Source organism: Pinus tabuliformis, chromosome 2_1, assembly GCF_031772625.1.
Source record: "Pinus tabuliformis cultivar Carrire ecotype Pingquan chromosome 2_1, CPIR1, whole genome shotgun sequence".
Lineage (NCBI taxonomy): Eukaryota > Viridiplantae > Streptophyta > Pinopsida > Pinales > Pinaceae > Pinus > Pinus tabuliformis.
Genome location: NC_142299.1, coordinates 353,413,050 through 353,436,445, shown reverse-complemented (window position 1 = coordinate 353,436,445; position 23,396 = coordinate 353,413,050). Strand labels below are relative to the sequence as shown.

The window sequence follows — 23,396 nt, the reverse complement described above, 5'->3', positions numbered from 1 at the left end:
TCTTACGCCTACCATTGCAACCACATTTGCTTCCACATTTGCATCCACTTTTGTTTCATCCATTTTTGCATATAATTTTGTTTCTGTTGTTGCATCCACATTTGTGCCAAGTTTTACACCTACCATTGGACCCATGTTTACTTCCACTTTTGCCTTCATGGTTGCATCCAAGTTTGCATTGGCAACTGCATCTACTTTTGCATCCACTTTTGTGTCAGGTTTTTCATGTTGTTGTGCATCTACTTATGTTGTATCCACTTTTCATCCAATTTTACTTGTATTGTTGCCCCCATTTCTATGTTCGCTTTTGCATCCCTTTTCCAACACTCATCATATTTTCTGCATTGATGATATTCCTTATGGCATTGAAAATTATGAACAATTGATGACAATGTCAATAATATTGACAATGATGAAAATGAAGATGATGGCGATGACATGAATTGTGATTATGATGATAAAGACGATAGTGGTTACAATGACAATGATGATGATGGAAATGATTATGATGATGACGATGCTAATGACGTTGGCGAATCTTCCCAATTTTATATGTTGTCATTGTCATAATCATAAGCATTATCTTTGGTTTCATGATCATCATTTTCATCTAGGTCATCATCAAAAACAATAATGGCATGAATGATGATGATGCATGATTACAACAATGTCGATAGAAATTACATTAATGATGATGATGGGGATGATAAAAATGACAATGACGATGATAATGGTGGTGATGATGATCATCATCGATCATCTGTCAAAAATAGAGTTGTTATTTCTCTTACGTATATCAATGTGTCCTAAACAACCCTTTTCTAGCACTGATCACATTTTTTGGGTTGATGATATTTCTTACAACATCTACAATTATGAACAATTGCAAACAATGTCCATAATGATGATGATGATGGCATGAATGGTGATTATGATGATAATGTAATGATGGCAATAACAATGACAAGGATGATGGTGATGATGATGACAATGATTATGATAATGAGAATGACCTTACAATCTTATGGATTCGTGAACAATTACTAGTTTCAATACCATCTTTTGGATACGTATTACTATCATTCTTCATGCATTACATTTCCATCGACATCTCTACTATGAGTAGTGGATGGCATGTCATCAATGTATGCTAATTTCATCAATTCCTCAAATTTTTCACGTGGTAGTGCTCTCTTCAATGCTTCTCTTCTTCTCCTAGTATGGTTTAAAGGATGAATTGGATCATCTCGTTGAATTCTTAATGGTCTAGTTGGATCTTGATCATTAATAGGTGTATCATCAACATCATTTACCTATAATTAAATGCAACCATTATTTAATGTTAGATAGCAATTACTGTATAGAACATGGATCCATTTCAAAGATATACACAATAAATTACTCAACAAAACAACATTATACATGTATACAATAAATTAAAAATATTATTTTTGAACACATTATTTTAAAAACAAGCCACATTAATTTCATATTCTTAGATTTTCTACCTTAGGAACATCCAAAAACAACAATTGTCTCAAATTATTCATCTATGCATGTAGTATCATCATGACCAACCTCTTGTTCATTGTGTTTATTTTCTATTTCATTTACAAACTCCATTGTCATATCCTCTTCCACCCATTTCTTTTTGCGTGATTTAATTGTATGGCGTAGGCCATGTCCATATGCAGGTATTTGTATTGGTCTATCAAAATGATTAAACTACTCATTTGTTCTGATTCCATTGCCAACCTAAAATAATTGATACATGCATTATTTTTTCCAAGGTTAGAGATTAGACTATATGATGTACTTATATTGTCCATTAATTTATAACTGAACTTATTTATAACACCCACAAAGTATAACAATTGTATCAAAGTATTCATTCCATGTATTATCATCATGACTAACCTTTTGTTCATTCCCAACTTTGGTTGAAGATTAAGATGTCATCTAAATACACCACCACAAATGCATTGGTGAAGGGTCACAAGATGTCATCCATCAACTTCACGAAGGTTGTAGTAACATTCGTCAACTTGAAAGGCATGACCAACCATTCGAAAAGTCTCTCCTTGGATTTGAAGGCAGTCTTCCACACATCAGAATTAACCAAACTTCAAGTTAATATTGCTGGAATATTTGGCCCCCTTGAGCTGGTCTAGAAGGTCATCAATCCATGGGATTGGGTACCTATTATAGACAATGATTTTGTTTGCACCCGATAGTCAATATAGAGTCTCCAGGTCCCATCCTTCTTATGTACCAATACAATCAGACTCCCACAGGGTGATGAGCTTTTCCTAATGTGCCCTTTCTGCAAAAACTCCTGAATTTTCCTCTTGATCTCATTCTTATCCAGAACACAACGTCGATATATTGATCCATTGGGAATGACGCGCTTGGGGTCAGATTGATGGAGTGCTTGACCTGACAATGGAGAGGTACCCCCGCGGGTGAGGTGAAAATGTCCTTGTACTCCTCCATGACCTTGTCCATCTGCTACTACTGTGCAGAGGAGCCATGTTTGGAATTTGTGGCCACAATCTTCTTCTTGTCCCGAGGGTGAATCATAAGGAAAACAAATTTCCTAGTCTGTGAAATGATCTTACTACATTTCTTTGCAGAGATCAAATAGATGGTGGTAGGCGGGGCTACTCGAGCTAAAGGAGTTGGAGACTTTTGGCTAGTCTAGAGAATATCACAAAACAACTCCTAAACTTCAATGCACTCGCTTTGCAACACATACTAAGAAAGGGCAACAAGTTGGTAAACATGCTTGCCAATGAAGGACTCAAATTCACTTTAGAGGTCATGGAATCTCTATGGGAACAAATTTTTGTTGCTCAATGGAAGCATGAATGTCAGGACATTGTTGAACAAGACAAAGTTCCCTAAGGTGGGTGCACAACATTAATTTTCCTGATTGACCATGATCTGTAGTAATCATATGAGAGGGAGGCAAGATGCCCACACCCAGCGACCTGCATGGCATATCTGCCACCACCATCACAATTCTCAGTAGAGGATGATATTTATGGTATTAGAGGCGTTTGTACGAAAGGAGGTGGGCTACTATCATTTCGTAGATCTCACACTCTTCGAATCGAGCACACATTCATGGTTTTGTGTAGGTGAGTACACCACTGTCATTTAAAGAAGCAAAGCATATCATGTTGGATCATTAAGAGAAAAATACAGCCAATTCTCGAAGCCTTTAAAATAGGGCATATGGTCATGGGGTCCTGCAGCACTCTATCAATGAATCTAGCTTGCAAGCGCCATGTAATCCCCGACGTTTGCACTTGCAATCAACCCCTTAGGATCTCCACTTTCGGTTATCATCCACGCCTCTCCTTTACAAGGATCTCTATTAATCAAGTTTGGTCTTCTCCTTTACTCCCCTTGCAACTCACTTCAAGATTGGTTCTTTTCCACAACCTCTCTTCTTGCTCCGATTTGGAATTTCGGATCTTGTCTCTCTGTCCCCATGCTTGGCTTTATTTTTGTTGTAGGTTTCCTCACCTGAGCCTCCTCACAATTTTAACCCCCCCCCACTTTCAGTTAGAAAGGTTAACCTCTATCTAGTTTATTTTTACCCTCCATCGACTTGTTCCTCCTTTCAATTGACTTTCTGCCGCCCCTACCTCTCACTCAGTCATGGTTCGATGTTGCACCACCATCTCCACAGAGGCAGAACATAGGGGCAGATCGAGTCAACTCCCCTCTCCTACTCCTCCCTCCCTGCATGCCTCCCATGCTCAGGATTCCACCAGAGCCATCGTGGACCATTATCAACGTCTCGTTCTTGAGGTCATGTAGTGAGATATCGCTTACATCAAAGGGCAAGTTCGCTAGGCTAGAAGATACGTGCCAAATCATCACGTGGAGCGAGAAACACAAGATTATATTCATGATAACAGAAACTCCACCAGGGCGAGGGCCTCTGCTTAAGAATATTAACCTGTAATGGCATACTGAGACACTCATGGGCCGGGTACTTACTGACAGGGTTGACACCTAACAAGAGCTCCTTATTTGATGTTAGAACTCCTGGGCAGAATGAACAACATGGAGAACATGCTGAATGACATGGATGACAACCTCAACCAAATTCTATCTACTACCCAGCCTCCATCAACCACAGCAAATGACTCTCACCCTCGAGCTCATACTTAACACCCTGTAGAATGACAACTCAAGTGCAACTCTAGGAAAAATGATAACTCTCTCTATACCGTCTCTATTCTTCTACTTGTTTCAGAATGTATTTTGGTCTCTTAGTTTATGTAATTTTGTCTATGTATATCCTTGTTTTTGGTTTAAATTCCCAGACTCTCAGGTCAGAAAGAATGCGAGCAATATGAAAATTTTGTTTATGTGCTATTGCTTTGACCTCCCTAACGATAGACCAAACCAATCCATCTATGTTATAATCACGTTTTTCTCGCAGTAATATAATCTAAATCCTCTAATCTTACAAAAATATGTCATTATTAGCTCAAGGCTGAACTCTTATGGGATTAATACCCTTACTTACCGGATTTTATTTTAAAATACTCGTTTATCTAACTTACTTGCTACATTAACCCAACTACCTTGTTATTTACTGCGCTAAGCGCATGAAATAACTCCATTCTTTCAAACAATTCTATCTCTTTATTTATCCTGTAAACTATTTATAACAACATTCTTTAACCTTACCTTATACCTTTATAAAAAGATTTAATTATCATTATAAATCTCCATCAACAATTATATTTTTATAATATCTTTCCTCAATGATCTTATTACTTTGAAATAAAAATTAAAAACTATCCTAATCCCTAAATATAAACCTTTCCCTTTCCCTAGAATGGAAAATGGTCCTTCGCACTCTTATAACCCCTAAAAACATATTCTTTTAAAATATATAGCTATCTCAATTATCACTCCCTTTTAAAAAACACCCTAACATCATATTCACCACTTTTAAAGATTCACCACTTTCGAGGATTCCTTGGGATTGGACTATTCGACATACATAACAAACAACTAAAATGGTCCAATATCAATCAAAATATCCACAATATGACATATTCCATAAATAACTAACACCCCTGAAAAAAAAAACACTTTCCTTTTAAACACAATGAGATTTGCAATGTTTAAATACATTGTAAACTAGTCTGACCCCTAACCAGAGTTTGATAAAAATCTCCTAATATTATTAAATTTATTTAAAAAAATAAAATAAAAAATATCTCTATTTTATAATAACTTAATTAACATGACCAACTGAAAATTTCGATCACATGATGTTCCATTCCAGAACCTCATCCCCCCAAAAGAGGGATTTCTATCACGAGCTGTCTGATTGTCAATAACTAAGAATTTCGCAATAAAATAGATTAAACCAAAGCCCTGCATCGTACCGTGAGGCTTTAAAATCCCTTTTAACAAAGTCGTATCCACACATCTCCATTGATTCGGCCTTTAAGCTCTGGAATCTCCCCCTTCTTCTTCATCTGCCTTCAGTTTGCATTCTTTCAGTGTTACCAATGGTAAAAATGAGTTCTGCAATGCGACGATTGGTGGGATCTGCACTGAAGAATGCATCATCTTCTTCTTTCAAAACTAATGTTATGCCGAGAAGGTTTTATTCGAGTGGTGGAATTCCGCCACGCAAGGTTGTTTTGTTGGGAGCTGCTGGGGGTATCGGGCAACCATTGGCTCTTCTGATGAAACTCAATCCTCTGGTGTCAAAGTTGGTGCTCTATGATATCACTGGCACTCCAGGTGTGGCTACAGATGTCGGCCACATCAACAGCCGTGCTGAGGTGGGTTCCTCTTTTCCTACCGCGTTTTTTTCGTTCTCTGTATGCTGGATCTGTTCTCTCTGCGAACGATAGAGATGTTTTTATTTTAGTTTCAATGGATCTCCATTGGGATCGATCGTACGACGACCCACTTGGTAGGATCTACTTTTCGTTAGTTTTTTACCTGTTATTAGTTCTTTGATTTTACGTTTCTGATATTGTCCATGGTCAGATTCTTCATCATTTTGCATAACAGAGTCATCACCTGAAAGACAACCAACATGATAAAAAGTGAAATCGGGTGCTAGAGACAAGGATTTTGCTGGAACAAGACCTTCACCTCAAGCCAAACATGGTTAATCCCACACAAATCGACCATCATTGTGCAGTGAAGAAGAGACACCCACTCCATCTTGAAATGCAAGAACAATTGTATACCCCCATTTCCCTAGTTTGTGCAAAGCAAGAGAAAAATAAACATCTCATGAAATCACTAAAATGGTAGAGGGAAGATGATTATCAAGAGAAAATGAAAACATATACACTAAAATCAATTTATATGCTGCATCTTTCCTTCCATTGGGAAGGTCAATGAGGTTGACTCCAGTCTTTTGACAGCCTTCTCTCAGTCTTGGAGGAAAATTATTAAAATCTCCATAATGCCGAGAGCATAGTGACAACACCTGTAACCATTGAATGCAACCCAAGAGCCATCCTAATATTACCTGCTACATCCTCTGGATGGACTTCCCCAGGAATATGGCAATTTTCAATATCCCAATTTAGAAATATCCTCTGACTTTATTAACTAGTACTTATTCAGTGACCAGTAACACATGGGATAGTATTAGTTGCAATTTTCTTAAGGAACTTCATCAAGCTTGAAAGACGAGCCATATCTATTTTGCAATATAACTTTTACGCATCTTGCACATTCAAAAATGCCATTGCCCGAAAGATGCATTTAAACAAGCTGACCCAGACAATTTTGTCTCATGAACACATGCCCACTACTAGAATAATACTAATGCGGACCTATGCATTGAGAGGAAACCGAAACCATGTTGCGGAGACCTGAAACAGAAAATCCCCAAATATATCCTCAGAAGGTCAAAGTCCAGGTTTATTTCGAAATCAGGAAATTCTGTTCCTTTCAAATACATTTATATAATCTGTTCAGAAAATGGGAAATATCATCTTTATGGGGTCACATGTCCTGTACATCTTGCATTAGTTAATAACAAGTCATGAAATAAAATTGATCAGTAATCAAACAAGTCATGTTGCTAGAATCACATCACAAGAGACTAAAAAACAAAATCATTATGTCAACCTTCAACTTTCTCACAATATAAAAGCTCTCATTTCATCTTATATATTTGTAATAAGAATTCCTCATTACAATATATAAATTACATCTTCCAAAATGCAAACCATAACCTCTACTCTGCATATTTATATGTCGCTATAGATAAATTACAAACCTGTAATTCTCAATATCATTTAGAGCTTTGTTCCATAACTCTAGCATTTTCTTTTTAGAAACAGCTTCAAACTCTTGAGAAGCCAAGAACTTCAAAATGCTGTTGAGAATCAAGATGTCAATTACTTGCTTAGTTAACTCTTTAAAAAATGTATTTTGACAATGCTCTAAATAGTTTGAAATCATTTATCCTGAGACATTAAGATTTGATACTTACATCTAGACAAAGAATGGTGACTGCAACATCGGTGGATTGTTAATTTTAATAAACTTTAGAACCACCGTCAGCAACAACGAATTTCCTTTTAATGTCGCGTTCCTCCATCACAATTTCAACATCTATAAATTTTTGAATTAGTGCTTCAAGTTATTAAACACCAAATACATTGTAATCAAGATCTTCGGTGTATCTTTGTTAGTCCAGTGTTGAAAAATTTGGCAGCAGAATTGCACAGGAATGGCTTACCAAAATCCCATGCAGTTCTCGTTTGAATATATCTAGGCTTGCTTCTGCTGCATATTCATCAACATTCAAATCTCCTTGGAGGATCATCTCTCCATCCCCATATTCGTCATCTGGTTCACTTCAACTTCCATCATCTGAACCTCCATCTCAATGTGAAGCCATTTTCACTTCTATGCCATATGCATCAAAGTCATCACATAGGTCATTACAAGCACCTAAATCTGTGAATTCTTGGACTCCTTTAAACTTTTCCCGTCTCTAACTTTCCAGTATGTTCTTTCTTCCTAAGCACATCTCTTGAATCATTGGTAGAAGAGTTCATTTTTATATTACCTTGTATGAACTTGTTTGATAACTCTCTTAAAGACACAAACTTATTGTTTCCTTTTCTTTCAATGATGTGGTGAAGACATCATGCATCTTTTCTATCAAATTAACTAGATTATAAGAACCATACTCCAATAAATATAGAGGTCTTCCAAATACCTTTTGATATTCATATGGAACATGTACAAGAAGCATACTTCCTCTATATATATTGAGAATGTGGACAAGTTGTCTTTTTAAACCTTGAATATCGCTAGGTTGCACCCAAAAATATGAAGTTTGTCCTGCATTTGTTTCATTAGAAGGCATTCCATGTTGACCAGAATCTGTGACAGATAATGTCTGCATAGGCTTATCAAGTGCAGACAATATGACACTAGCTGTTTGAATCCTTTGCAATGAGGAAGATTTACCTACATGAGTGGGTAGAGTCCTTGAAATAGGAGCTGGATATTGTGTTGACCATGAATGCACTATAACATTATTATCATTTCTTATGAAAGAATTTGGGTTATATTCTCCAACCACATGAGAAGTTTTTGTCAAATCCATCGAAACATGCTTTGGATTTTTACAATAAATTTGGTTTGGAGTATTTCCAATGTTGTATCCATTCTTGAAGCTCCCTCTATAGACAATAACTTCTTCATCATTTTGCATATCAGAGCCATCACCTGAAAGTTGGGAAGATGGTATTTTTGAATATGCAATTCACATTCCTACAACGAACTCTTAAGCGTGTCTTCATGAAAATGGCACGTAGCACGGTCAAAGAGCAGCTTTGGTCTTGGGTTGGGTTTGATTCCTAGCTTGTAAAATTTTCCAGATGTTGTAGTTCGAACTTCGAAGATGAAAGTACAAAACATTGGTAGACAAACTGCTTAAGAGTCATTAAGCATGTAAAGGGTTAACGGCTGAGTATTATATTTTGTGTGAAACAAGAAAACAGGAAATTAACCGTTTCCCTGAGAAAATGCTTCAGGGACTGCTTGCCAACCTACTTTCTCTATCCAGGACTCTGGCTTCGTTTTTGGTGACGTGTACAAAATGCGTTTGATTGTTGCGTCTGCCAACTTGACACCATGTACAACTCTAGAAGAAGATCAGTGAGAGCTTAAGAACATGTCTTTCTTCTAGTTAAAATATAGAGTAGTGTGGATTATGTATGCTTTTGTATATTTTCAACTATTGGTAATACTCGTCCTCGTTCCTCTTTCTTCTCCTTTATACCAAGTTAATTTTGTTTGCCTGAGCTTGGTTATGGTATTGTGTTTAATGATGGTGTGATTCCTGGCTGATTTTACATGCCTGAATTCCATGTGTTAGACCTATGAACCAAAGGAATCCTACTGAAGTAGTTAAAACCTCTTTGATTTGAAAAGTAAATACCCATTAAGCTAAGTAGGTTCCGGAATCCCTTGATAGTTCCAAGAACAAAATGGAGGTGTATTCTACAACCTGAGTTGTGTCCACTGCCCCACGCCCCCTACTCCCACCAAGCGTGTATTGAATCAAATCCATGCATTTGGTACATTTGTGATTTAATATGGATATTGGACTCAGTGTGCAGCTTCAGAAATCCCAAATACATATTTCTAGTTTAGCTTCAGAAATCCCAAATGCATATTTCCAGTTTATCCAAATAACATAGTGTTTTGGCTTTTGTCAATTTTACTTGAAATCCAATGAGCTGAGCTTTACAGCCTCTAAGAAAGAGGGAAATAGTCATAGACACAATACAGCTAGAAAGGTTCAGGCTGTCTATGTAAGAGGGAAATAGACACAATACAGCTAGAACTGTAAGAGATGGCTTCTTATTTAAATGCTTTGAGTAAGCATCCCTGACTATGTATGGGAGATCGTCTTTAGACCAAGTGTTGACCCTGGCTGTCGAAAAAGTGTCTCCATCGTAGGCTTTGAAGCTCCATGGCTACTAGCTTGTGTAACATGTTATTTTTGCTACGGGGTAGTGTAAACTATGTAATGTCTTAAGAGCAGAAACGATTCATCATGCAAAAGGGATTAATAAAATTTAGTAAAGCAAGAACTTTTTTGAACTTTATGGTTTTATGCCATGGTCCTTTTATTGAAAGAGTGGTTGTCAATGATCAAGTTTGGTGCCTTGAGTCCCTTCTTTAATATTATTTTATAAAAGTTGGCCCTTTTCCTCTACCTTCAAATTGCAGGGAAGATGGTATTTTTGAATATGCAATTCACATTCCTACAGCGAACTCTTAAGAGTGTCTTCATGAAAATGGCACATAGCACGGTCAAAGAGCAGCTTTGGTCTTGGGTTGGGTTTGATTCCTAGCTTGTAAAATTTTCCATATGTTGTAGTTCGAACTTCAAAGATGGAAGTACAAAAGATTGGTAGACAAACTGGTTAAGAGTCATTAAGCATGTAAAGGGTTAACGGCTGAGTATTACATTTTGTGTGAAACAAGAAAACAGGAAATTAACCGTTTCCCTGAGAAAATGCTTCAAGGACTGCTTTCCAACCTACTTTCTCTATCTGGGACTCTGGCTTCTTTTTTGGTGACTTGTGTACAAAATGCGGTTGATTGCTGTGACTGCCAACTTGACACCACGTACAGGTCTAGAAGAAGATCAGTGAGAACTTAAGAACATGTGTTTCTTCCTGTTAAAATCCAGAGTAGTGTGGATTATGTATGCTTTTGTATATTTTAGTAGTATAATGGCTGCCTGAAGGATCCAATGGCTACTTAAAGGTAGGTCCCTTGTCGCACAAACAAAAAGATCTTATACATGAATTTGATGTCTCGGTTGGCTGTGACCTTAAAAGTTGGATTATTAATATATATCCCTAAGAGACTGGCACCCCTCTCAAAAGTTTGTAGGTCTCTCAAAGGTCTGCAAGTCTGGTCATGGATGCAACTACCTTTGATATAGTTGGAGATTCTTTTATGGATCCTCTTAATGAGCCCAAAGGGGTCTAATCACTTGTCCAAATCTTGTAGTCAAGGAATGCAGACAGAAGGTGTGCCTTTCCCATCATGTTTCTTACAACTGTTGCCTGAAAATGCCAAAACACAATGCCAAGGCCCTGCATGCTAGATAAAGTTAATAACAATCTGAAGAAAGGTACAGATATAGATGACAAGACCTCCTTCTATGGAATCAAAATGGAAAATGACGCTTAAATATCCAATCAACGAATTAGAATTTCACCACTGAAGTTCAACCCAGATTAAATTGCTTGCTAGGAAATGTTGATCTAGAAATCATCAACAAGAATTCAGATGGGAGAAGAGAACAGTTGAAATCCAAGATTGCTTTGAATGCACTCTGTCAATTGCTAAAACAAGAACAATGCTTTTCTTTAGATTGTGGGTTGTTCAAGAGAGGAGAACTATAATATTTATTTCTGCAGATTCGGTCCTCTTAAGGCATTTAAAACATAAAACATTTAAAGATAGTTTTACATTTTAAGGATAAAATATCTGGAACCTTTCATCATGACACCTGTAATGTCATTTAACAGGCATTGAGCTTTGCAAGTTTGATCCTCAGGTTACACCGCAGTAGAGCATAATTTCCAGGGTCATACGCTAAAATTATAAATTGGATCCTGGGGTTCTGCTGATAACTGTACAAGTATGTATATGTCATTTTCAGACAGAAATGGTTTCCCGTGTGAAATCATCTCCAAATCAGCTACAACAACAGGGAAGGTTTACTTAACATCTCAACTGCAAGCTCTCTCCACGAGAGCAACGACTGACAAATGATGCAAGGTAAGCTTCTGAAGATGTAATCTAAGGTTAGATTTTTCGATTTTCTTTTGGATTAAATTTAATATGGTTCATTTGTTTTAAAATGGGTCCCACGATGTCACTTTGCTGAAGCACCACTTTTCTTCCCTTAAAAGCAAAGATTAGCAGGTTCATTACTCCCTGTACACTGACAAGGAGCAATGCATCGCCCTTGTCCTTACTGCAAGGAGCAATGATTGCCTAATGCCCTTCAGCAACAATGACCTGGTCAAGCTTTTATATTTGTTCATTTTTTAGGGGATCACTTTGAAGAGGTTTGAATTTTCAATTACCTCATCTAATCGCTTGGGAACTCGTACTAAACTTTGAATTCACTAGGACAAAGGGTCTGGAATCATCCTCTCCTCTCCTCACCAAGTCTATATAATGAAGTCATTCCTAAGGGACAGAAAGAAAGCTCTCTCTAAGATTTTTTAGCAGCATGTAATTATCTCTCTCTTGAGTGGCTTCATTATATAGACTTGGTGAGGAGAGGAGAGGATGAATCTAGACCCTTAGGTCTTGCCATTGCCAGCCCACAACGCTTTCCAGCCTTGTTCTTTCATCACTGCTTTTTCTAATAGTAATGATAAATTTCAACTATTTTGATTCATTGTAATGTATGGTTCAAAATGCTGGTATGAAAAATATATGACAAAATACACATAAAAATTGAATACACATAAAAATTGTTATAGATGTATAGTAAAGGACTGGAATTTCCCTTTAGATTCAATTTATTGTTTTTATTCAATAATTATTTACTGGAGAGCCTCTTATGAACCACCTGTGGACTTTAATATAGTTTCTTTCTTTCATTCTTAATATTGGGTTTCCTAAGATTGAGATTGTTCTATTTAACAGATGTTTGTGGATGAAGTGCTGGAGCTTGTAGAGCTTGATAGCTTGAGAGACACATTGGTGGGTATTCCTCGTGTGACTGGTCTATCAACTGAGTAATGGAAGAGACTAACTATTGCTGTAGAACTTGTTGCAAATCCTTCAATCATATTCATGGATGAGCCGACATCTGGTCTGGATGCCAGAGCTGCAACTATCGCGATGCATACAGTTAGGAATACAGTGGACACAGGGGTCATCATTAACAACACCTCTGCATTATCATTGAACTGGTGTTTATCACGTTAACCCGACTTCATATTTTGGAATGACATGGGCAGCCGCATTATCATGGGAATATGCCTCCTAGATTTTGAACCTGGGTCATCCTCATGACAAGCACCCTACAACTTGCCACTAAACCACAGCCCAATGGACGAGGTAGTTCATATTTTTTTTTATGAAAAGTGCATCTATATTTTTAGCAGAATCCACGGCTGGATCATATGCCTCTGCTTAATAGGACTTTTTGATCTGAAGGATCTAAGTCATCTTTGGCCTAATGACTACTTAGAAGTTAGAATAGTCTCATTGCATTGTCAATTTGTTATTTTGTGAGGATTGAATTGATGACCCTCTGCATATTGGATTTGCCTCTATATCCAACCTTTTTGGGGTCGTTTAGATTTGCCTCTTTATCCATGAGTAGATTAAATCAAAATAGTCTTCGCAGCGTAAATTAAACTAAGGTTGAATAAACTCCCTAAAGTGGCTTGTGAGATGCTAATTATTTATCACAACATCACTTTTATACCTGGATTGGATAAGACTATACCCTGATTGAAATGTCGTATACCTGGATTGGACAAGATTATACCTTGATTGAAATGTGGGTTGGTATAGGTCTTCAATCTCCTACGAGCATACTCATTTCTTTTGGTGTTCTATCTCCTTGGTAAAAGCCAAAAGGTGGATTTTACTATAGAATACAAATAATCCTATTCTTGTTCACTATGAGGAGGACATACCATTGCTTGGGTCATGGAACAAGGATAACAAGTTTTACTTCTTTTGGAACTTTGCGATAATAATTTCTTTTCTTATTTTTTGGTCTACATATTTATCATTTAATTTGGTACTGCCATATTGATTTTATCATGCTTGTGTCACGACCTTGTCAGTAATTCACAGCAGTGTGACCTGGGTGCAGGTTGCAGGATATATGGGAGAGGAACAACTTGGCACGGCATTGGAGAATGCAGATGTTGTGATCATTCGTGCTGGTGTGCCTCGAAAACCTGGCATGACCCGTGATGATCTCTTCAACATCAATGCAGGGATTGCTAAATCTCTTTGCTCTGCAATTGCAAAATACTGCCCAGAGGTAAGTTGTCATGATTTATGATCTTCTTTGAAGTTTTTGTTTTCATGCGATTTTCTTATTGACTATTTCATAGGAATAAGCATGACGTTCATTGTAAGTTGCTTTGTCGAAGGCTTTGTATGTTTGAGATCTATAGAGATGGAAATATATACAAATACATATTTGCAAGAATCTTTAAGCAAGTTGTTGATCTAGATTTACATACTGTTCTTGTATATAATCAATTCTACTGGAGAGGTTAACGAAGCTTGAAGACTTCTTTCAAACGAATAGGTGATTGACTCATTATTGACTCTTTATTTAGACAAATTGCAGCTAACATTTTCCCATAAGAAGGAAATACTAATTGAAATGAACTTAAGAGTAATTAGCTGTGTAGTCCAATGCAAGTTTGCAGCCACTGTTAAAGCCCTGTTATTCTTGTTTCTCCTCTTGTAGTTAGTAACTTAGCTTTTGGACTTTTGAGAAAATTGGCATATGAATATCAATATAAAAAATATCCTTGGTCTTCTATTTAACTGTGCACAAATACACTGATCACGAGTTATCCTCTATAACATTATATATTACATACAATCCGTATGTACTACCATTAGTGTGGCAAGTTAATAGATAAAGAAGTATGTTTCACAATTATTTGTTTTGTTCATGTACTGGTGTGTGTGTACAGTATGTATAGTATATTGTTACATATTATATAGGTAGAGATATGGAGAGGGGGGAGAGTGTACTGGATAATGTTTTCCTTCTATCAGGAATGGTATATTTGGATTCAAGAAATCATCTAGAATTGGTTTTTATGGCATTGCTGAGGACTTGATATCCATGGCAGGCAATTGTAAATATGATCAGCAATCCTGTAAATTCTACTGTACCAATAGCTGCTGAGGTTTTTAAGAAGGCAAGGACCTATAATGAAAAGAAACTCTTTGGTGTTACTACTCTTGATGTTGTCCGTGCAAAGACGTTCTATGCTTCAAAAGCAGGGGTTCCTGTTGAAGGTATTTAAAATTCTGGCTTGTTATGCTTAGCTACTCTCAAATATTTAGTATTCTGTAAAATATTTTTATTTTTTATAATTTAATCATGAAATATGCATCCTGGGCAAACATGCCAGGCACTTCTCCTCATTTCAAGGATGGTATCATAGGGCTCAAGGCCATCAGAAACATAGTCAGCTCAAGATGTCACTTGAGGGAATTGAACCCGGGTGGGAAGGATAACAGTCTTTGCACACAACCATCTGGGCTAGACCCAATACATGATATGCTGCAGGATCTTACCAACATCATGCTTTTTTTAACATTAGATACAATTCTCAGTTTTATGTTTGTTGTTGATGTCATCCTATGCTGTCTGCAGAAGTTGATGTTCCTGTTGTAGGTGGACATGCAGGTGTTACAATTCTTCCACTTTTTTCACATGTATATGACTTTGTTGGATCCTCATCTTGAGTTTGTTCTTTACTCTTGGATATTAGAAGATTAATTTATCAAAGATAAAATGAGATCATAATTACCTACCCTTCAATATAGTTAAAAAGGGAACATACACTTTTTTGTTTTGATAATTTTTTTTAGGCAACACCAAAGCCAAACTCTGTATTATCTGAGGAGGACATTAAAGCCTTGACAAAGTGCACACAGGATGGAGGAACTGAAGTTGTTGAAGCAAAAGCAGGGAAAGGTTCAGCCACACTGTCTATGGCGTAAGTTTATGTTTTGGTCCTCTATAGTGGCTAATATGCATTCATATCTTTTGAATGTTTTTTTATTCTTATGTGACTGTCTAGAGTGTTGAATTTTTCATCTTGATGCAGTAGTTGGAGTCAGATAATCTTATCATGGTGTGTGCTTCATGATTTCATGCTTGGCATGCAACATGATTTCATGCTTGATAAGTACCTAATCTGAGATTCACTGTCAGTGAGAATATGGCATGAAGGAGCTTCTTTCTCTTTATCTGAATCTTGTACTTCATACATTTGCATGTCTCAAATTTTTTGCCTTAAGCTTAGGTACTTATCCTCCATGAAATCATGTAGCATGCATGTCTCAAATCTTTTCCCTTAGGCTTTCTCATTTGTGTGAAACTCAGCGGGTGCTTTTAACCTGTGAGGTTTGACCGATGGATTGTTGCCTTTCACTTACCTTAGTTTGATTGAAATGTTCAGAGTTAATCTAGATTCTGCATGCAAATATCCTTCCCTAAGAAAAGCCGTGAGTCTCCTCAAGGATGTTATTCCTTCTTAAACATAAGATATGTCAAATGGATCCCGCAAAAGTTGTGTGCTTGATGATGGGTATATCTAGGTATGAGATTTACAAATTTGCAATTACATGTATGCCTGTGGTTGCAATTCACAGATAGGTGCATAACATCCATTCATTACCTCATCTTGAGCATTTGAGCATGGTTCATGCAAAAAACATTGCTGGTCAGTTAAATCCATTAGTTGAAAACTTGGAAGTGAAGAGTAGTGTTGTAGTCTTCTCTATGTTGATGAATGCTTTTTAAGACTTCAAAATGTTTAGACATGCAATTCCTTTTTCATCTTGCTCCTGCGTTCTCAAATTTTTCTTTTCTATTGTTTTTTAAGGCCAAATATAAACCATGGGATATATATTTTTACCCTGAAGACCTCCAAATCATTTGGAAAAGGAGGTGCTGCAGCAAAAGAGATGGGTTGAATTTGTTGTTTGGATGGACTCTATGGTATGTAATCTTAGTTGGATTTCCAATATACTTTTAAACCATATTTTCATTTTATTTTTTAGTACTATTAGATATTATATCTTACCTCATTTTATGGTTAACATTGTATAACAAAAACATGCGTTGTGTTATGTAATTAATACTAACATGTAATATTGAATTTTTTTTTCAGAATGCTATAGGTAATGATTGCCAAGACGATGATCCAAATTATGTTCAACATATATCAGGAGATGATGAGGATGAGGATGAGGATGATGGTGGTGAAGGAGGAGATGATGATGATAGTTGTGGTGTTGGTGATGATGTGGATCAGAGTAATGAGGATGGTCAATATGATCATGAGGATGATCTTGGTGGTGGTAGCTAGGCATGCACATGCATTGTTTTTTATGAAGAAATTATTGTGTAGAATGACATTCTTATGTTTAGATGGGTGTTGTGAATTTACCCTATATCAATGAGACATTTTGATTTTGTAATCATACGATGAGTTTGATTTTTGTATGTTGTTAATTTATCGTAACGATATTCATGAAATATTTTGATTTGTTAATAATATTTGAATTTTAGTTGTTTTGATTAAAAATAATACTGATTTTATTAGTATTATGTTGCTATTTTATACATTTTTTGAAAATTGTTAATGGCACATTGTTATTTTTTTGGATGGATGTTGTCAATTTCTCTTAAATTTCTTTACAAATAATTTTGAATTGTGATATCTGCCTTAATGATATTTAGAAACTATCATATATTTCACTATGAATCTATAAAGGGGGTCATATATGTAAAGAAAAATATACTCTATATAAGAAGTCAAATGCGGATGTAACCATGGATGCAAAATTGAAAGTAAAATTGGATGTTAAACTAGGAATTAATACAAAATGCAAACAATTGACATACAAAGTGTTTTAAATTAGAAGTGAAAAATTGTGCAATAGTTGACACAAAGAAGGGAACAAAACATGGCATACAAAAGGATATCAAATTGGGCAAAAACAAGGACACATAAATGGGCACCAAATTAGATGCAAAAAAGGACAACAACTAGATGTAAAATAAGATGCAAAGTTGAGCGTTAAAAAGAAACAAAAAACGTTACAAATTAATATGCCAAATGATGATGCAAATAATGGTGTAAATTTGGGATGCAAACTTGGGTGCAAAAAAGGAAGAAAAAAATATGTAAGAAAAGACATAAAACAAGATGCAAAATGGGGCTGAGAAAAGGTGAAACCAAGGATGCCATATTGGATGTAAAAAATGATTACTAATCACATGCAAATTTAGGCTCGAACTCAAACAAAAAATTATATGCAAATGTGGACACAAAATGAGGCAAAAAAAGATGCAAATTTGGATGGTGAAAACGATGTAAAACTAGACACCAAAAAATGCAAAATTGGATGAAAAAGTCGGTGTAAATAATGGTGCAACATTGGACACAAGTAGACACAAAAAAAGGGTGCAAAAAGGGGCATAAAATAGCTTAAAATTGGATGCAAAACTTCGTGCAAAAACAAATACAAAAGTAGACGTAAAAAATGGCTCTAAATTGAATGTACCATTAGACACAAAATAAGATGCAAAGGTGGACACAACACATGACTCAACATAAGATGCAAATATAAATGCAAATTTCGATGCTCAAAATGATGTAACATTAGATGCAAGAGATGGTGTTAAAAATGATGCAAAATTGGATGAAACAAATGACGCAAAATATGGTGCAAAATGAGATGGGAAAAATGGAGACAAATCAAACGTAAATGTGGATGTAAAAAATGGTCCAAAAAAAGATGCAAAAATGGGCACAAAAATGGATGCAAAATTTGGTGCTAAATCAAATTCAACACATGGTGCAAAGATAGGCACCAAAGCTGGTGCAAAAATAGAAGCAAAAACTAGTGTAGGACTAGATACAAAACCTGGCGTAAGACTAGATGCAAAAATTGACACAAAATGGATGCATAAAAAGACATTAAATTGGATTCAAAATACAGTGTAAACTTGATGCAAATGATGGTGCAAAAACGGAAGCAAAGAATGACACAAAATAGGAAGCAAAAGAGAATGAAAAATAGATGTAAAAAATGACACAAAACTAGAAGCAAAACCTGTCATAAAATAAGATGCAAATCTTGGTTCAAAATTTGACACAAAAAATGATGCATAGTTTGGTGTAAAAAATGATGCAAAATCTAGCGTGAAAAGGGATGCAAAATCAGGTGCAAAAAAGGACGCTTTAAAAATTGTACAATAGAGCCAGAATTAGCGCCAGGTTGCTCATCACAATTACAAAAAAAATTCACTAAAATCTGGAGCTAAATCTGGCGCAAATCGCTAGTTTTGTTGTAGTGTTAATGAATCCCACATCAGTGACACAGAACGGAGCTAATGATTTTAATGGAGGTGAAAACGATTTGTGACATATGATTCAGGGTGGCGGTCATGAATGGATGAAGGATAATGTATGGCAGTGGATGGGACCCAGTTGACTCTTTCTGAACGATTTCTCTTGAACATATGGCGACACTGATGCGATGGATTGGTAGCATTACCCCAAATATGGATGGTATGGCGAGACCATGGTGATGTGACCGGTGAATGAAACAACCCAACCCGAATGTGGTACGGAGGAAAAGTGTCATGTTCAAGAGCGACTTGCTACCATCAAAGTTTTCTTGATTTTTCCCAATTTTTCCCCAGTCATTGCTGACCAGTACCTCTTTATTTTTGTCAAGCTTGAGGAGGATAACATATGCTTGTTCTATAACTTGCCCTTCGGGCAAGCCCATCGCTAGGTTTTAACGAGCTTAGCGATAGTGAAACTCGTTCTCGTCTAAAGACAAGTTTGTCACTATTTAATAATTTTAACAAGTCTAACGACAAGGATAACTCGGTCCTTTTCATTTTTAGAGAGTCTAAAAAGGTACATAAAGTTAACTCCAAAATTCCTTTTTCGTCATCTAATCCCTTAAGTCCGAAAAAGTATAAAACAATACAGAAGGGATGAGTTTTCGATAATTTTAACGAGCCGAATAAAATAAGCGCTCGACCTTTTTGTGCAATAATCCCTCAGGTCCAAAAAGATTAAAATCTAGAGGAGGGATAGCTCTTCCTATCCTTTAACGAGCTGGAAGGCCAAAACTCGGCAATATTTTCATATTTTACGAGTCAATTGAAAAGAGCTTAAAGAAGACTCGTCTTTTGAGGAACGAGTGATAAACAGGGATAGCAACTGATTCCAGGTACAGGTTGGAATTTTCCAATCACGGCAGTGTCACAAGGATGGCTAGGTGAAATCACTCTTTGCAGCTGTTCCTAAAAATGGGTAAACAATCATATGGAGGTGAACGATCGGCCAAATGAAAAGTGGAGGTGGCAGGTGCAAACACAACCAAGGCTTTAACGGCTGATGAATTTACGATCACAGTGGTTATTTACCGAGATAGGTTCATTTTTTAGTTAAAAATGAGCTTAAACACTGGAGGAAACTCTGCTCATTGCTTATATTTATTTTTTAACGAGCATGAAGACCGCGTTAAAACTGCTCGGATCTTGCGTTTATTTTTTAACGAGCATGAACTTTATGCTAAAACTGCTCGATTACCCAGTCATAAGATAAGAGTGTCTCATGAAGGATCCCATTTTTTATAGAGATTGCGCCTTACCAAAGCTATGCTCCCTCTCCTTTCTTTATGCAAGTTCGGAAACGGCTAATCCTACGAGTTTAAAGGGTTAGACCTACAAGTTTAAAGGGAGGACCTAAAAATTTAAAAAATAAATAGTCGCCCCTTGCTTGCACTCCAAAAGGTTTGCATGCCCCCAGGTATAAGACAGAGTTTCAAGGTTACCTCTACTTACCCTCCACCAAAACATTTGTTTTAATCGAGAGAGGCTTACCTCTTTCAGGTTACCCAAAGATTCTGTCGTTACTCTTTCAAACAAAACACTTCCTCGACAATGTCTACCGAAATAGACAAGGGTGAATGACTGGTGCCAAACACATAACTTTGACAAAAGAATCTTATTCTAGAACAACCCCTCTTCCATCCATGGACGGGGTACGGACTAGTCATATTCTCCCGCGGAAACCTACCCTATACCCAAAGTTTCCCTGCCGAAGCAGGGCAGGATGCATGCCCCCTGGGTTCGAGTCATATCCTCCCGGATTACTCGCGCTCATCAGGAGGACAGACCATGGGTTGAGACACTTCTTGCATGAATAGACCATTTAGGGATGGCACATGACTATTTACGATGCGTGATCCGGGAAACAAAAGTTGGTCTACGAGCTTGACCATTCTTCCTTCATGTGGAAAACACATTACTCTAAAGAGTGAGGAGACTACAGCTCCCATGCAATATATATAATCTCGTCTAAGGAGTAGGTTATAATCCAAGGGTCCTTGAACGACCATCACGTTCATTTGAACGGTCTTCCCTTTCAATGTTATAGGCACATTTGGGAGGATCCCTAAAGGTCGACTGGTCCCTTTATCAAAACCTGATAGATTTCTCATCTCAGGTAAAAGCGCTGGCGAACCAAGCGCTTTCCAAGCAATAGAGGAAAGGATACTCACAGATGCCCGCTCATCAATGATAGTGCCAGCCATTACCATTCTGTATATTTGACAAATAATTCTGAATGGTATACTGGCTGGCAACTGGGGTCTGCCTAGTTGGTTCCAATCAAAGGACACAACCAGGTTGCTTGGTGGTGGGACCGAATATACGGCCGGATAGCGATCTGATGAACTTCCTTCCTGCGATAAAGGAATGGTGGCATTGCCCCCTTGATCATCAGAGTCAGTGCTGATGAAGAGAATCTAGACGGTGTCGTCTTTATTCTCCTCTGTGGTGGTGTCATTTGAAGATAGAGCCTCTGAAGGAAAAACCGAGTCAACTGCTGTATCAACCTTTTGACTTTCGTCAGGCATGGATCCAGACGGTTCATCTTCAATGACAGGTGCTTCGGCTGACCACCTGGGCGGGTCAGTCGGGTTCTCAACTAGTGAGGGACTTGGCAGGAGTCTTCGATATCTAGGAGGGAGATGCGCTCGTAAAATCGGGCGATCTTCCAGAACTCTTTTTGCCTCATCTAAGAAGGGACAATGGTGGATGGCGTGACCGCCTTCACACAGTCTGCAAGGAAATTTAGCTTTCCCACTCTGTCCTGGAGCTTCACTCCCACTAGTTGACGGTGAGCAGTCGACATGGCTATCAGAGGTTGATGCTACCGAATTGTGCAAACGGTGGGACCAGTCCCTTAGTATCCGGGGGATACAGGGACAATCTCTATGGAAGTGGTCTCCCTGGCATATGATGCATGGCGATTTAGGCCTTACGAGTGCAGTGTGTGGATTTTTGTTAGATGACACTTGTTTGCCCCCAGTCGCCTTAGGCTCCTTCTTCTTCTTCTCTTTCTTCTTCTTCTCCTTCTTCTCCTTAGGAACCTGGTTTTTAATTCGACCAGCTCCGTCAAGTGAAGAGGAAGGAGGGGAGGAAGATGAAGTTGAAGGCTGGGAGGCAACTCTTGTCTGATCTAACTGTTGACTCGACTGTTCAGGAATGGTGGTATTCTGAACGACATTGGTTGAAAAGAGCCAAACTGGTAGGCCAATTGTCAGTCCTGGAAGCGACAATGTGGCCATGTGGGGCACACCAACATCTCCCCAAGAGGAGAAGGGACTAGGATTTCCACCAAGAGGAATTCCTTGGTTGGTGTGCTCCATCTTTTCAACCTAAAGATCAACGCAGGATTAAAGGGTGATTGTTCCGTTTAAAATAAATTGTTAACGACGCTTTAGACACAACTTTCTTTTTCACTTTTAAAGAGTCGAGAAAAAGCTAAATATGACTCTAGTCTCCTTCGATGTTTTAACGAGCCCGAAGTGACAAATGCTCGGATGGAATTTTTCTGTTATAGAGTCTGAAAAAGGCCAAAAGAAACTGCTCTGGAGATCTAGGCAGAGGGTGTGCCAAACTTTTCGCAAAACCACATAATACTTTTTACGGTACTGGTGGTCGATCTTCGTGAATGCTGTGTTCACTACATTGCGATCAGTAGGGCGGCTGACACGGCTTCCTAAGGATAAAAGATATATGCCTATAGGGGTCTCCCAATATATACACGATGGTATGTGGGAGCACAAATCCGCACTAGCGCTACCGTCTCTCAGGAGGAATCACCCACCTTCTTCGAGATCGACAGTCACTAGGCTTAACGACGCCGGAACACGTCTCTAGCCTAGACCTCTATGTTGTGCGTTATGTTACAAAGCATTGTTAGGTTCATTCAGTTTATTTTAGGTTGATCTTTTTAAATTTTTCCTTTCAAGGTTCACGACGAGATGTATGATACAAATTCCTAAATGCAGTCTAAGATGATAAGCAAGCTTTATTATCTTTCAACTTTGAAAATCCTAGCTACTAAGGGAAAAGAATAACACTATCTTTTCTCAAAGAGAAATCAGCACACTCTAATGCACTTTCCCTAAATCCGACATGCAAACTATCAAATGCAAAATGCACAATGCAGGTGTTTGTTTTCCTCTTTCTTAGTATAAATGCCTACAAAGAAAGCTTTTTGCAC

At 37.4% G+C, this 23,396-nt stretch overlaps 1 protein-coding gene and 1 long non-coding RNA gene across 2 annotated transcripts; both read left to right on the top strand.

The window, feature by feature from the left end:
• Positions 1-5,555: 5,555 nt before the first annotated feature.
• On the top strand, positions 5,556-15,789 carry LOC149200314 (malate dehydrogenase, mitochondrial-like). Its single transcript, XM_089400908.1, has 6 exons — positions 5,556-5,825; positions 12,718-12,789; positions 13,904-14,077; positions 14,910-15,078; positions 15,440-15,501; positions 15,658-15,789. The coding sequence occupies exons 1-6, from the start codon at positions 5,556-5,558 to the stop codon at positions 15,787-15,789; spliced, it is 879 nt and encodes a 292-aa protein (XP_089257034.1).
• LOC149200313 (uncharacterized) lies at positions 15,755-17,199 on the top strand. Its single transcript, XR_016253350.1, has 3 exons — positions 15,755-15,785; positions 16,677-16,792; positions 16,965-17,199. It is a non-coding gene; the product is annotated as an uncharacterized LOC149200313 (long non-coding RNA).
• The last annotated feature ends 6,197 nt before the right edge of the window (positions 17,200-23,396 follow it).